This window comes from Pan troglodytes, chromosome 7 (assembly GCF_028858775.2).
Source record: "Pan troglodytes isolate AG18354 chromosome 7, NHGRI_mPanTro3-v2.0_pri, whole genome shotgun sequence".
Classification (NCBI taxonomy): Eukaryota; Metazoa; Chordata; class Mammalia; order Primates; family Hominidae; genus Pan; species Pan troglodytes.
This window is the reverse complement of record NC_072405.2, coordinates 64425468-64439134: the sequence shown is the minus strand read 5'-3', so window position 1 is coordinate 64439134 and position 13667 is coordinate 64425468. Positions and strand designations below refer to the sequence as shown.

The 13667-nt window shown below is 50.9% G+C and overlaps 1 protein-coding gene across 1 annotated transcript; it reads right to left on the bottom strand.

The window, feature by feature from the left end:
* Positions 1–4181: 4181 nt before the first annotated feature.
* On the bottom strand, positions 4182–4993 carry LOC134810869 (U11/U12 small nuclear ribonucleoprotein 25 kDa protein-like). Its single transcript, XM_063817114.1, has one exon. The coding sequence runs from the start codon at positions 4976–4978 to the stop codon at positions 4472–4474; it is 507 nt and encodes a 168-aa protein (XP_063673184.1). The 5' UTR covers positions 4979–4993; the 3' UTR covers positions 4182–4471.
* Positions 4994–13667: the final 8674 nt, after the last annotated feature.

Here is a 13667-nt window from a genome sequence, read left to right as displayed (position 1 = left end):
TTTATTTATTTATTTTTTGAGACAAAGTCTCGCTCTGTCGCCCAGGCTGGAGTGCAGTGGCGCCATCTCGGCTCACTGCAAGCTCCGCCTCCTGGGTTCACGCCATTCTCCTGCCTCAGCCTCCTGAGTAGCTGGGACTACAGGCGCCCGCCACCATGCCCAGCTAATTATTTGTATTTTTTAGTAGAGACGGGGTTTCACCGTGTTAGCCAGGATGGTCTTGATCTCCTGACCTCGTGATCCGCCCGCCTCGGCCTCCCAAAGTGCTGGGATTACAGGCATGAGCCACCGCACCTGGCCCTTGTTTTTGTTTTTGAGATGGAGTCTGGCTCTATTGCCCAGACTAGAGTGCAATGACGCGATCTTGGCTCCCTGCAACCTCCACCTCCTGGGTTCAAGCGATTCTTCTGCCTCAGCCTCCCAGGTAGCTGGGACTACAGGCACCCACCACCAGACCCAGCTAATTTTTGTATTTTTAGAAGAAACAGGGTTTCACCATGTTGGCCAGGCTGGTCTCGAACTCCTGGCCTCAAGTGATCCACCTGCCTGTCTCAGCTTCCCAAAGTGCTGGGATTATAGGCATGAGCCACCACACCTGGCCTGAATGGGTAAGATTATTAAAAAAAAAAAAAAAAAAAAAAAAAAAAAAATCATGGCTTTGGGGTATCTAGGCCATTTTCAACTCTTGACTCAAAAGAGTGCTCAGTGGACATTTATTTATTTTATTTTACTTTTATTTATTTATTTATTTTGAGACGGAGTCTTGTTCTGTCCCAGGCTGAAGTGCAGTGGCATGATCTTGGCTCACTGCAACCTCCGCCTCCTGGGTTCAAGCGATTCTCCTGCCTCAGCCTTCCGAGTAGATGGGATTACAGGCATGCACCACCATGCCCGGCTAATCTTTGTAGTTTTAGTAGAGACAGGGTTTCATCATGTTGGTCAGGCTGGTCTCGAACTCCTGACCTCGTGATCCACCTCCGCCCCCTTGGCCTCCCAAAGTGCTGGGATTACAGGCATGAGCCACCACACCTGGCCTCGGTCTTTTTATTTAATCTTTTTTTATTTTTATTTTTTGCAATGAAGTTTTGCTCTTGTTGCCCAGGCTAGAGTGCCATGGAGCAATCATGGCTCACTGCAACCTCCGCCTCCTGGGTTCAAGCAATTCTCCTGCCTCAGCTTCCCAGGTAGCTGAGATTACAGGCATGTGCCGCCACATCCGACTAATTTTTGTATTTTTAGTAGAGACGGGGTTTCGCCACGTTGGCCAGGCTGGTCTCGAACTCCTGACCTCAGGTGATCCACCTGCCTTGGCCTCCCAAAGTGCTGGGATTACAGGTGTGAGCCACCACGCCCGGCCTCAATCTTCTATAAATGTGAAAACCATTCTTTTTTTTTTTTTTTTTTTTTTTTATTAATTTATTTATTTTTATTGATCATTCTTGGGTGTTTCTCACAGAGGGGGATTTGGCAGGGTCATAGGACAATAGTGGAGGGAGGGTCAGCAGATAAACAAGTGAACAAAGGTCTCTGGTTTTCCTATGCAGAGGACCCTGCGGCCTTCCGTAGTGTTTGTGTCCCTGGGTATTTGAGATTAGGGAGTGGTGATGACTCTTAACGAGCATGCTGCCTTCAAGCATCTGTATAACAAAGCACATCTTGCACCACCCTTAATCCATTTAACCCTGAGTGGACACAGCACATGTTTCAGAGAGCACAGAGTTGGGGGTAAGGTCACCGATCAACAGGATCACAAGGCAGAAGAATTTTTCCTAGTACAGAACAAAACGAAAAGTCTCCCGTGTCTACCTCCCTCTACACAGACATGGCAACCATCCGATCTCTCAATCCCTTCCCCGCCTTTCCCCCACTTCTATTCCACAAAACCGCCATTGTCATCATGGCCCATTCCCAATGAGCTGCTGGGTACACCTCCCAGATGGGGCGGTGGCCGGGCAGAGGGGCTCCTCACTTCCCAGTAGGGGCGGCCGGGCAGAGGCGCCCCTCACCTCCCGGACGGGGCGGCCGGCCGGGCGGGGGGCTGACCCCCCACCTCCCTCCCAGACGGGGCGGCTGGCCAGGCAGAGGGGCTCCTCACTTCCCAGTAGGGGCGGCCGGGCAGAGGCGCCCCTCACCTCCCGGACGGGGCGGCTGGCCGGGCGGGGGGCTGACCCCCCCACCTCCCTCCCGGATGGGGCGGCTGGCCTGGCGGGGGGCTGACCCCCCCACCTCCTTCCCGGACCGGGCGGCTGGCCGGGCAGAGGGGCTCCTCACTTCCCAGTAGGGACGGCCGGGCAGAGGCGCCCCTCACCTCCCGGACGGGGCGGCTGGCTGGGCAGGGGGGCTGACCCCCCCACCTCCCTCCCGGACGGGGCGGCTGGCCGGGCAGAGGGGCTCCTCACTTCCCAGTAGGGGCGGCCAGGCAGAGGCGCCCCTCACCTCCCGGACGGGGCGGCTGGCCGGGCGGGGGGCTGACCCCCCCACCTCCCTCCCGGATGGGGCGGCTGGCCTGGCGGGGGGCTGACCCCCCCACCTCCTTCCCGGACCGGGCGGCTGGCCGGGCAGAGGGGCTCCTCACTTCCCAGTAGGGACGGCCGGGCAGAGGCGCCCCTCACCTCCCGGACGGGGCGGCTGGCCGGGCAGGGGGGCTGACCCCCCCACCTCCCTCCTGGACGGGGCGGCTGGCCGGGCAGAGGGGCTCCTCACTTCCCAGTAGGGGCGGCCAGGCAGAGGCGCCCCTCACCTCCCGGACGGGGCGGCTGGCCGGGCAGGGGGCTGACCCCCCCACCTCCTTCCCGGACGGGGCGGCTGGCCGGGCAGAGGGGCTCCTCACTTCCCAGTAGGGGCGGCCGGGCAGAGGCGCCCCTCACCTCCCGGACGGGGCGGCTGGCCGGGCGGGGGGCTGACCCCCCCACCTCCCTCCCGGTCGGGGTGGCTGGCCGGGCGGGGGGCTGAACCCCCCCACCTCCTTCCCGGACGGGGCGGCTGGCTGGGCAGAGGGGCTCCTCACTTCCCAGTAGGGGCGGCCAGGCAGAGGCGCCCCTCACCTCCCAGACGGGGCGGCTGGCCAGGCAGGGGGCTGACCCCCCCACCTCCCTCCCGGACGGGGTGGCTGGCCGGGCGGGGGGCTGAACCCCCCCACCTCCTTCCCGGACGGGGCGGCTGGCTGGGCAGAGGGGCTCCTCACTTCCCAGTAGGGGCGGCCAGGCAGAGGCGCCCCTCACCTCCCAGACGGGGCGGCTGGCCAGGCAGGGGGCTGACCCCCCCCCATCTCCCTCCCAGACGGGGTGGCTGGCCAGGCGGGGGGCTGACCCCCCCACCTCCCTCCCGGACGGGGCGGCTGGCCGGGTGGGGGGCTGACCCCCCCACCTCCCTCCCGGACGGGGCGGCTGGCCGGGCGGGGGGCTGACCCCCCACCTCCCTCCCGGATGGGGCGGCTGGCCTGGTGGGGGCTGACCCCCACCTCCCTCCTGGATGGGGTGGCTGCCGGGCAGAGACGCTCCTCACTTCCCAGACGGGGTGGCTGCCTGGCGGAGGGGCTCCTCACTTCTCATATGGGGTGGTTGCCAGGCGGAGGGTCTCCTCACTTCTCAGACGGGGCGGCTGGGCAGAGACGCTCCTCACCTCCCAGACGGGGTCGCGGCCGGGTAGAGGCGCTCCTCACTTCCCAGACGGGGCGGCGGGGCAGAGGCGCTCCCCACATCTCAGACGATGGGCGGCTGGGCAGAGACGCTCCTCACTTCCTAGATGGGATGGTGGCCGGGAAGAGGCGCTCCTCACTTCCTAGATGGGATGGCGGCCGGGCAGAGACGCTCCTCACTTTCCAGACTGGGTAGGCAGGCAGAGGGGCTCCTCACGTCCCAGATGATGGGCGGCCAGGCAGAGACGCTCCTCACTTCCCAGACGGGGTGGCGGCCCGGCAGAGGCTGCAATCTCGGCACTTTGGGAGGCCAAGGCAGGCGGCATGCTTCGCCGGGTGGTCAGAGCTATTCGCCCGGTGGTCAGAGCTATTCGCCCATAGTCCGTAGCCCAGAGCCGGGGCTGCTCGGCTCTCCGTCCCGGGGGGCTGGGGCCGGGCTGGAGGCGTGCGAGCCTCTCATCGCCGCCTCCCAGCGCCGCCACCCGAGCCGCCGCCGCGGCCTCCCTCCATGGCTGCGGCGCCGCCCGCTTTTTACTTTTCAAACTAAGAAGCAAACAGGTTTATTTTATACACTGGGCCAGGCCGTGGGTCTGCCATGTGACTAGGGAATTTGGACCCAGTCTCAGGCCAAGTACATGAAAGGAGGGAGCACTGGCTCACCCTGTCCTAGTCCTGAGGGCCCCCAGGTTGATGCTGACAGTTCCTGTTGGGCATGCCTGGGGTGAGGCCACCACAACGTCCTTTCTGTGAAAGAGGCACGATGACTCGAGGACCCATTCCTGCTGGGAAAAAGCTCAGCCACCAGGGATGAAGAGGGTTGTCCTGTCTGGAGGCTCACTTTTGCCTCAGCTTTTTGATGAAGGAAACCTCGTCTCGATTCCGGATGCCGTAGTCTCGGAGCTTCTTTCTATCTTCCGTGAGTTTCTCTCCTGCAGAGGTCAGATGGTACGTCCTCCACACGTAGGACCAGCTGATGTGCTGAATGCCCCCTTCACGCTCCTGCTTGAGCTGCACGTATCTCTGGATGGCCTTCTTCAGGTCCAGGACTGTGGCACTCTGCACTACAACCACGGGCATTACTTCTCCATCCATCTTGCACACTCGGACCGTCATTGCCTGGCCGTATTCTAGGGCTATTTGGGAGTTGACTTCTTCCAAAGTAACCTGGATCGGCAGATCGCAGAGCAGCGGGTCCTGCACCACCATAGCCAGACCCTCCTGGAACACGTCCATGGCCTCGGAGTGCGGCAGCGCCTCTTCTTCGTCCTCATCTTCCTCTTGCGCCTCGGGCCCACCCGCGGCCTCCGTCTCCTCCAGGGCCGCACCTCTCCTGAAAACCATTCTTAACTTGCTGGCCATCTAAAAAAACTGTTGGGCAATGACTCAGACTGTGGGCCATAGTTGGCTAATCCCTGACTTAGAAATGAGAAATTTGAAATATTTACTGCTATGCTCTGCTTAGTTACAAGAAATGGAAGGACGGTTGCTTGGTGCAAGGTATATAAGATATGGCATGCCAGCCACAGGGTGAAGCTTCTTGTTGTAAGTATTTCTAGAGACTGGTGATGGCCATGGGTGAGTCTGGACCTGCTGTGTGCCCTGGCTGCACTGGCCTGTTGCATGACAGCTTTCAACAAGGGCCACAACATGTTTTGAGCGAAAGAACACCTGCCTACAATGCTACCCAGACGCAAAGGCAGAAAGCATAGCAAATGAAATCTTTCCATCCAAGCAGGCTTTTCCGGTAGTGAAACTGAAAAAGCAGCAGTACATACCAATGAATGTTTTAACATTTCTACTTGAGGGCATGATACGGTGACCACACCTGGAGCTTGTCCACCCTGAATGTACAGTGGAAACTAGCAGGCTTCCTAGGCAGGGGAGCTATTCATGAACAAGCCCATGGATGGGCCCCTTAACTGCCCTTCATATTGGCTCTGCACTGAGTCCCATTTCTTTTCTTTTTTTTTCTTTTTTTTTTTTTTTTGAGACAGAGTCTCGCCCTGTTGCTCAGGCTAGAGTGCAATGGCGCGATCTCGGTTCACTGCAACCTCCATCTCCCAGGTTCAAGCGATTCTCCTGCCTCAGCCTCCTGAATAGCTGAGATTACAGGTGCATGCCACCGCGCCCAGCTAATTTTTTGTATCTTTAATAGAGACTGGGTTTCACCGTGTTGGCCGCGCTGGTCTCGAATTCCTGACCTCATGATCCGCCCGCCTCGGCCTCCCAAAGTGCTGGGATTACAGGCGTGAGCCACCGCTCCCGGCCCCCATTTCTTAAAAGTTGTTTAGGAAGTAACAGGAACAATAAGCTGTGTTTTCTTAGCACTTCCATGCCAGTACAGCATCATTAACATGTCACGGTTTAAGCAGAGGAGGTTCAGGGAGACACTGAACCACAAACACAGGTATTAATGACTCTAAAGTTGTTTGTTTGTTTGTTTTTGATAGAGTCTTATTCTGTCACCCAGGCTGGAGTGCGGTGGAGCGATCTTGGCTCACTGCAACCTCTGCCTCCCAACTTCAAGTGATCCTCCTACCTTAGCCTCCCAAGTAGCTGGGATTACAAGCATGTGCCACCACACCTGGCTAATTTTTGTATTTTTAGTACAGACGGTCTTTCACCATGTTGACCAGGCCAGTCTTGAACTTATGACCTCAAGTGATCCACTCGCCTCGGTCTCCCAAGGTGCTGGGATTATAGGCGTGAGCCACCACGCCTGGCTGATGACTCTAAAGTTTTTAAGCACCATACTACACAATCTCTTAATTTATCCTCCTGATTATTTTGTAAAGTGGGATTTTTTTTTTTTTTCTTGACAGAGTCTCACTCTGTCGCTAGGCTAGAGTGCAGTGGTGCGATCTTGACTCACTGCAACCTCCGCCTCCCGGGTTCAAGCGATTCTTCTGCCTCAGCCTCCCAAGTAGCTGGGACTACAGGCGTGCGCCACCATGCCCAGCTAATTTTTGTACTTTTAGTAGAGACGCGGTTTCGCCATGTTGGCCAGGATGATCTCAATCTCTTGACCTCGTGATCTGCCCACCTTGGCCTCCCAAAGTGCTGGGATTACAGGTGTGAGCCACCGTGCCTGGCCTAATTTTTGTATTTTTAGTAAAGATGGGGTTTCACTGTGTTGGCCAGGTTGGTCTTGAACTTCTGATCTCGTGATCTGCCTACCTTGGCCGCCCAAAGTGCTGCAATTATAAGCATGAGCTACCACGCCTGGCTGGGAATTGTTGATTCTATTTTCTTTTCTTTTTTTTTTTTGAGACAGAGTCTTGCTCTGTCACCCAGGCTGGGGTGCAGTGGCACAATCTCGGCTCACTGCAAGCTCTGCCTCCCGGGTTCATGCCATTCTCCTGCCTCAGCCTCCCCAGTAGCTGGGACTACAGGCGCCCGCCACCACATCCAGCTAATTTTTGTATTTTTAGTAGAGACAGAGTTTCACCGTGTTAGCCAGCATGGTCTCGACCTCCTGACCTCATGATCTGCCCGCCTCGGCCTCCCAAAGTGCTGGGATTACAGGCGTGAGCTACCACGTCCGGCCGATTCTATTTTCATGAGCAAAGCGTCAGAGACCCTGAATGAATTATCGAAAATCATAGAGTAAGTGCCCAAACTGGATCAAATTACAGTCTTAAAGCCCCAAGCCTAATATCAAGAACTGTTTATGATTAAAACAATGTGATCAGGAAGGTGAAGGTTTTAGGATTCAAAATAACAAAACACAGTAACTCAATTTTTTACCTTTTCTCTTGGTTTTCTTGTTCTCCGCCTTTCATCTGTTTGTTTTTTTTTGAGACAGTATCGCTCTGCCCCCCAGGCTGGAGTGCAGTGGTGCAGTCTTGGCTCACTGCAACCTCCGCCTCCTGGGTTGAAACAATGCTCCTGCCTCAGCCTCCCAAGTAGCTGGGACTATGGGCACCCACCACCATGTCTGGCTAATTTTTTTTTTTTTTTTTTGAGACGGAGTTTCGATCTTGTTGCTGAGGCTGGAGTGCAATGGTAGGATCTACAGCTCACTGCAACCTCTGCCTCCTGGGTTCAAGCAATTCTCTTACCTCAGCCTCCCAAGTAGCTGGGATTACAAGCACGTGCCACCATGCTGGTATAATTTTTGTATTTTTAGTAGAGACCATGTTGGCCAGGCTGGTCTAGAACTCCTGACCTCACGTGATCCACCTGCCTTGGCCTCCCAAAGTGCTGGGATTACAGGTGTGAGCCACCACGCCTGGCCAGCTAATTTTTAAATTTTTCATAGAGACAGGGTTTCACCATGTTGGCCAGCTGGTCTCAAACTCCTGACCTCAAGTGATCTGCCTGCTTCGGCCTCCCAAAGTGCTGGGATTACAGGCATGAGCCACCATTCCCGGTTGTTCTCTGCCATTCACCACATTCTAAGACACCACAACTCTAATAGAATGCCTCTAAATACTAATTTGCAAAAAGAAATCATAAAATTCTTAAGAAGGTAGTTTTCACATAATGAAAATGGAAGGTTTCTTATTAGCATTCTTGCAACCGTCTTTGATCCCTCATTTTTTCTTTATAATGGCTAATACTTAGCGAGTGCTTACCAGGTGCCAGACACACAGAGCACTTTACAAACATTAATTCACGTAATCCTTATGACCATTTATGAGACAGGTGTCATTATCTTTATTTTTCAGATGGGGAAACCAAGGCACAGAGAGAGCGACTCATTTCTAGACTCACCTCTGTATCCCTTAGGTCCAAGGCATAGAGGGTCATCAGTTCAAGTCTCATTTGGGCAGAAGTCATAGTGATTCTGGAGACAGAGTACCTCGGTATGAATCCTGGCTACCATACTTACTAACTAGCTCTTTATTTATTTATCATTATTTATTTATTTATTTTTTATTCATTTATTTTTTGAGATGGAGCCTCGCTCTATCTCCCAGACTGGAGTGCAGTGGCACGATCTCAGCTCACTGCAACCTCCACCTCCCGGGTTCAAGCGATTCTCCTACCTCAGCCTCCCAAGGAGCTGGGATTACAGGCGTGCACCACCACTCAGCTAATTTTTGTATTTTTATTAGAGACGGGGTTTTGCCATGATAGCCAGGCTAGTCTCGAGCTCCTGACCTCAGGTGATCCACCTGCCTCGGCCTCTCAAAGTGCTGGGATTACAGGCGTGAGCCACTGCACCCGGCCATATTTATTTATTTAGAGACAGGGTCTTACTTTCTCACCCAAGCAGGAGTGCAGTGATGCAATTATGTCTCACTGCAGCCTTGACCTCCAGTGCTCAGGTGATTCTCCCACCTCAGCCTCCCGAGTAGCTGGGACTACAGGCGTGCACCATCAGGCTTGGCTAATTTTGTTTGTTTGTTTGTTTGTTTGTTTGAGACAGAGTTTCGCTCTTGTTGCCCAGGCTGGAGTGCAATGGCGCAATCTTGGATCACTGCAACCTCCGCCTACCGGGTTCAAGCGATTCTCCTGCCCCAGCCTCCCAAGTAGCTGGGACTACAGGCATGCACCACCATGCCTGGCTAATTTTTTTGTATTTAGTAGAGATGGGATTTCATCACATTGGTCAGGCTGGTCTCGAACTCCTGACCTCAGGTGATCCATCCCCACCTTGGCCTCTCAAAGTGTTGGGATTACAGGCGTCAGCCACTGCGCCTGGCCAGGCTTGGCTAATTTTTTTATATTATTTTTTGAAGAGATGAGCTCTCCCCATGTTGCCTAGGCTGGTCTCAAACTCTTGGGCTCTAATGATCTGCCCATCTTGGCCTCCCAAAGTGCTGGGATTACAGGCGTGAGCCACCGTGCCCGGCCTACGCTTTACATTAAAGATATCATTTACTTAAGTCATCCATTAATTAGTAAAGATTTTAGAAGATATTTTTCAAAATGATGCAAAATTCAAAAAAAAATTGATAAAATGCGAATTACATTTTAATGTCTCATAAATGGAATTACTAAGAAGCAGTAATGAATATCTGATGACAGTTCAAATATCTACCTTTCATACCCTGTGTAGTATTTTGTCCATTTTTTCTATGCTTCGTTTCATATTATATATACTGTGTGATGGTTTTATTTTCATATAATAGAAAATCTCAAATCAGATGGTGTCCTACCTGTTATAGTTGTCTGGTAAAATGCAACTAGAAAACATTTCTCTCTAGAGAGAACTTTGACACCAGATTGTGCTACTATCACTAGCAATCTGATAAGAAATTAAAAAAAATTAAAAGCCCTTTGTGTGAAAGTCAGTTCTGGGGAGATGAGCCACAGTTGTTTCAAACTGGTCTGCATTTTCTCCAAGACAAGAGTATAGGGCCATTCCAAGGAACAGTATCTTTCCTAGCATAGGTGTTAACTTTTGTGGACATGTATACACGTAGTAAGTCTGCAGTGGGGCACAAAGAGCACAAATTGCCTGAGTGTGCTGGGGTCCTAACGGGTAGACCTTGAAATTACCCTTTTCAGACCACTCTTGGCTCCCCTGGGGCCTCTCATGTTTGTCTGAGGTAACCAAGGACAGAGTAGGACAATATAGATGTGCTGGCCCCTACAAAACTGAGCAGACAGTAATCACAGGACCCGCTCTGGTCAAGCATGAGGTGGTAGCCAGACATAAGAAAGGGGCCATAGAGTGCTCTACTTTGTGCCATAGAATATGCCTTAGAGATTCTTTTGAACTGTAAACATTTCGAAAAAAAAAAGCATGTTGTTTTCATAGTCTTTTTTTTTGAGACCAGGTCTCACTTTATTGCCAAGACCGAAGGACAGTGGTGTGGTCACAGCTCACTGCAGCCTCGACCTCTGGGGCTCAAGCGATCCTCCCACCTCAGCCTCCCAAATAACTGGGACCACAGGTGTGAGCCAGGATGCCCAGACAATTTTTGATTTTTTTGTAGAGGCAAAGTCTTGCTATGTTGCCCAGGCTGGTCTCAAACTCCTGGGCTCAAACGATCCTCTCACCTCGGCTTCTCAAAGTGCTAATATTACAGGAGTGAGCCACCATGCCCAGTCTTGTTTTCATAGTCTTAATAGTCATACTGTGTAAGGACTACATAACACTGCACTGAATGGAGGTAATAAAATTTACTTAGCTGTACCTCTCCATGGAACATTTGGGCTGTTGGACTGAGGCTGGACTGGACCAAGGGCTAAAGACCAAGAGGCCAGGATGGATCAAGTCAGTGTCTGGAGGCTAACTGGAAATAGACAGCTCGGTAGCCAGTCTGATCAATGCATCACTGTGGAGAGTCGAGTAGGGACAAGGCAACAGACAGATGCCAGGGACACCAGACAAGAAACTGCATGAGAATGAAAGATACCTACTTGGATCCTCCAGCTGTGACCACAGGCTTGGTTTGGAAGTGAGCTTTAAAGAGCTCTCAGCCATCTTGCATAGCTTTTGCAAAAGGCACTTGTGATAGCATGGCCAGTGAGTGGGTGAATGATTTTTATCATAATAGACTAGCATTTGCTCACTCATCCAAGACCCACATCCAGTCTACACCCAAAAAGAAATGGCTGTAACAATTACAGTAGTCCCCCTTATCTGTGGGAGATAAGTTCCAAGAACCATAGTGGATGCCTGAAACCTTGGATAGTACTGAGCCCTATATATACTATGTTTTTCTCCTTTACATACACATCTGTGATAAAGTTTAATTTATAAGTTATGAACTGGATGAGATCAAGAGCAATAGCTAATAATAAAATAGAACAATTATAACACATACTGTAATAAAAGTTTTGAGAATGTGGTCGCTCTCTCAAAGTATCTTATTGTACTGTACTCACCTATGTTCTGACCTCAATTGACGGAGGAGACTGAAACTGTGGAAAGTGAAACTGCAGGTAATGGGGAAACTACTGTTTAACAAAACCTTTAGCATATACATTTACTATTTTAAATGTCAGTTACATAATTCTCAATTATTTGAAGGATTAAAAAAATCATGAATTAACTTCAATTGGGACTGGAGTAAATTGGGCATTGTTGCAACCTTAATTTAGAACTTCCTAAACTCTTACTTTAAATACAGGAAAAGCCTGATCTTCATATTCCTAGGTCTAAGGAGGATTTAGTGTTTCATCCTCCATGCTGTAAAATGCAAATTTGGTAATTTCACTTTCTGGGTTAAAGCCCCGTGGTTCCCTATCACCCAAGGATGAAGTCCAAATTCCTAAGCATTGTAGCTTTAATTATAAAGTAGCAAAAGCCTCAAAATGCAAAATAGCATGCTTTTTGTTCTCCAGAAATCTAGATCTGCATTATCTAAATGGAATTCTTTAGCAAATAGCTACATGTGGCTGGTGAAAATATGAAATGTAGCTGGTATAAATTGAGATGTGCTGTAAGTTTAAAATACATAGCGCATATTGGCTGGATGTGATGGCTCACGTCTGTAATCCTAGCACTTTGGGAAGCCGAGGAAGGCAGATCACCTGAGGTCAGGAGTTCGAGACCAGCCTGGCCAAACATGGCAAAACCCTGTCTCTACTAAAAATACAAAAATTAGCCGGGCGTGGTGTTGCTTGCCTGTAATCCCAGCTACTCAGGAGGCTGAGGCACGAGAATCGCTTGAACCTGAGAGGCAGAGGTTGCAGTGAGCCAAGATTGTGCCACTGCACTCCAGCTGGGTGACAGATGGAGACGCTGTCTCACAAAAAAAAAAAAAAAAAAAAAAGCCCGGTCGCGGTAGCTCACGCCTGTAATCCCAGCACTTTGGGAGGCTGAGGCGGGCAGATACCTGAGGTCAGGAGTTTGAGAGCAGCCTGGCCAACATGGAGAAACCCCGTCTCTACTAAAAGTACAAAAACCAAACCAAAACAAAACAAAAAAACTAGCCGGGTATAGTGGTGCATGCCTGTAATCCCAGCTACTTGGGAGGCAGAGGGCAGAAGAATGGCTTGAACCTGGAAGGCGGAGGTTGCAGTGAGCCCAGACCACACCATTGCACTCCAGCCTGTGCAACGGAGAGAGAATCTGCCTAAAAAAAAAAAACAAAAAACACCAAAAAAACAAACAAAAAAAAAACATAGTGGATATCAAAAATTTATTTAAAAAGAACAGTACAATCTCTCATTAATAATTGTTTATACTGATTTCATGTTGAAATGATATTTTGGGTAGAGTTAAATATATTATTAAAATTAATTTCACTTATTTAACTTTTTAAATGTGACTACTTGAAAATTCAGGGTGCAGCACACCAAACACATCAACATGACATGTGTATGCATATGTAACAAACTTGCATGTTGTGCACATGTACCCTAGAACTTAAAGTATTAAAAAAAAAACAAACCATTGATTTGTACATTTAAAAAAAAAAGAAAATTCAAAGTTACATTTATGGCTTACATTATATCCCTAACAGACAGTGCAGATATAGATGATTCCCATTAATATTCTTTTTTTTTTTTTTTGAGATGGAGTCTTACTCTGTCGCCCACGCTGGAGTGCAGTGGCGGGATCTCGGCTCACTGCAAGCAATTGTCCTGCCTCAGCCTGCCAAGTAGCTGGGACTACTGGCAGGTGCCACCACACCCAGCTAATTTTTATATTTTTGGTAGAGATGGGTTTTCACCATGTTGGCCAGGTTGGTCTCAGACTCCTGACCTCAAGTGATCTGACCCTCTCAGCCTCCCAAAGTGCTGGGATTATAGGTGTCAGCCACTGTGCCCGGGGCCTCCATTAATATTCTTTAGTATTTTCACTAGGCACCTCACTTAATTACAGAATGCCTATCCCATTCAAAGCTTGAGAATCAACCTATTTTCTCTTGCTGAAAAGATAGCTTTGTTTTACCAGGTTTCAAGAAACTGATAATGGGTTGGGAAGAGTAATGCATTGCCCATGGGGCTGATGCTAATTTGCCTCTCTCCTGTGAGCTCTGCCTCCAGAACCTCTCTCAAATCTGCCCCTCCCCTCCTTCCCAGGGCTGGCTGAGCACCCCTCAGGGTGCATATGGTCTCCCTGCTTCTCCTCTGGTCTAATTCTTTTGTGTTAGAGTGACCTCTCTAAGAGGGGGCTCTTCAC

What these genes read in the sequence shown, in the direction of transcription:
- LOC134810869 (XM_063817114.1), bottom strand. Translation starts at nt 4,978, where the DNA reads ATGGTTTTCAGGAGAGGTGCGGCCCTGGAGGAGACGGAGGCCGCGGGT.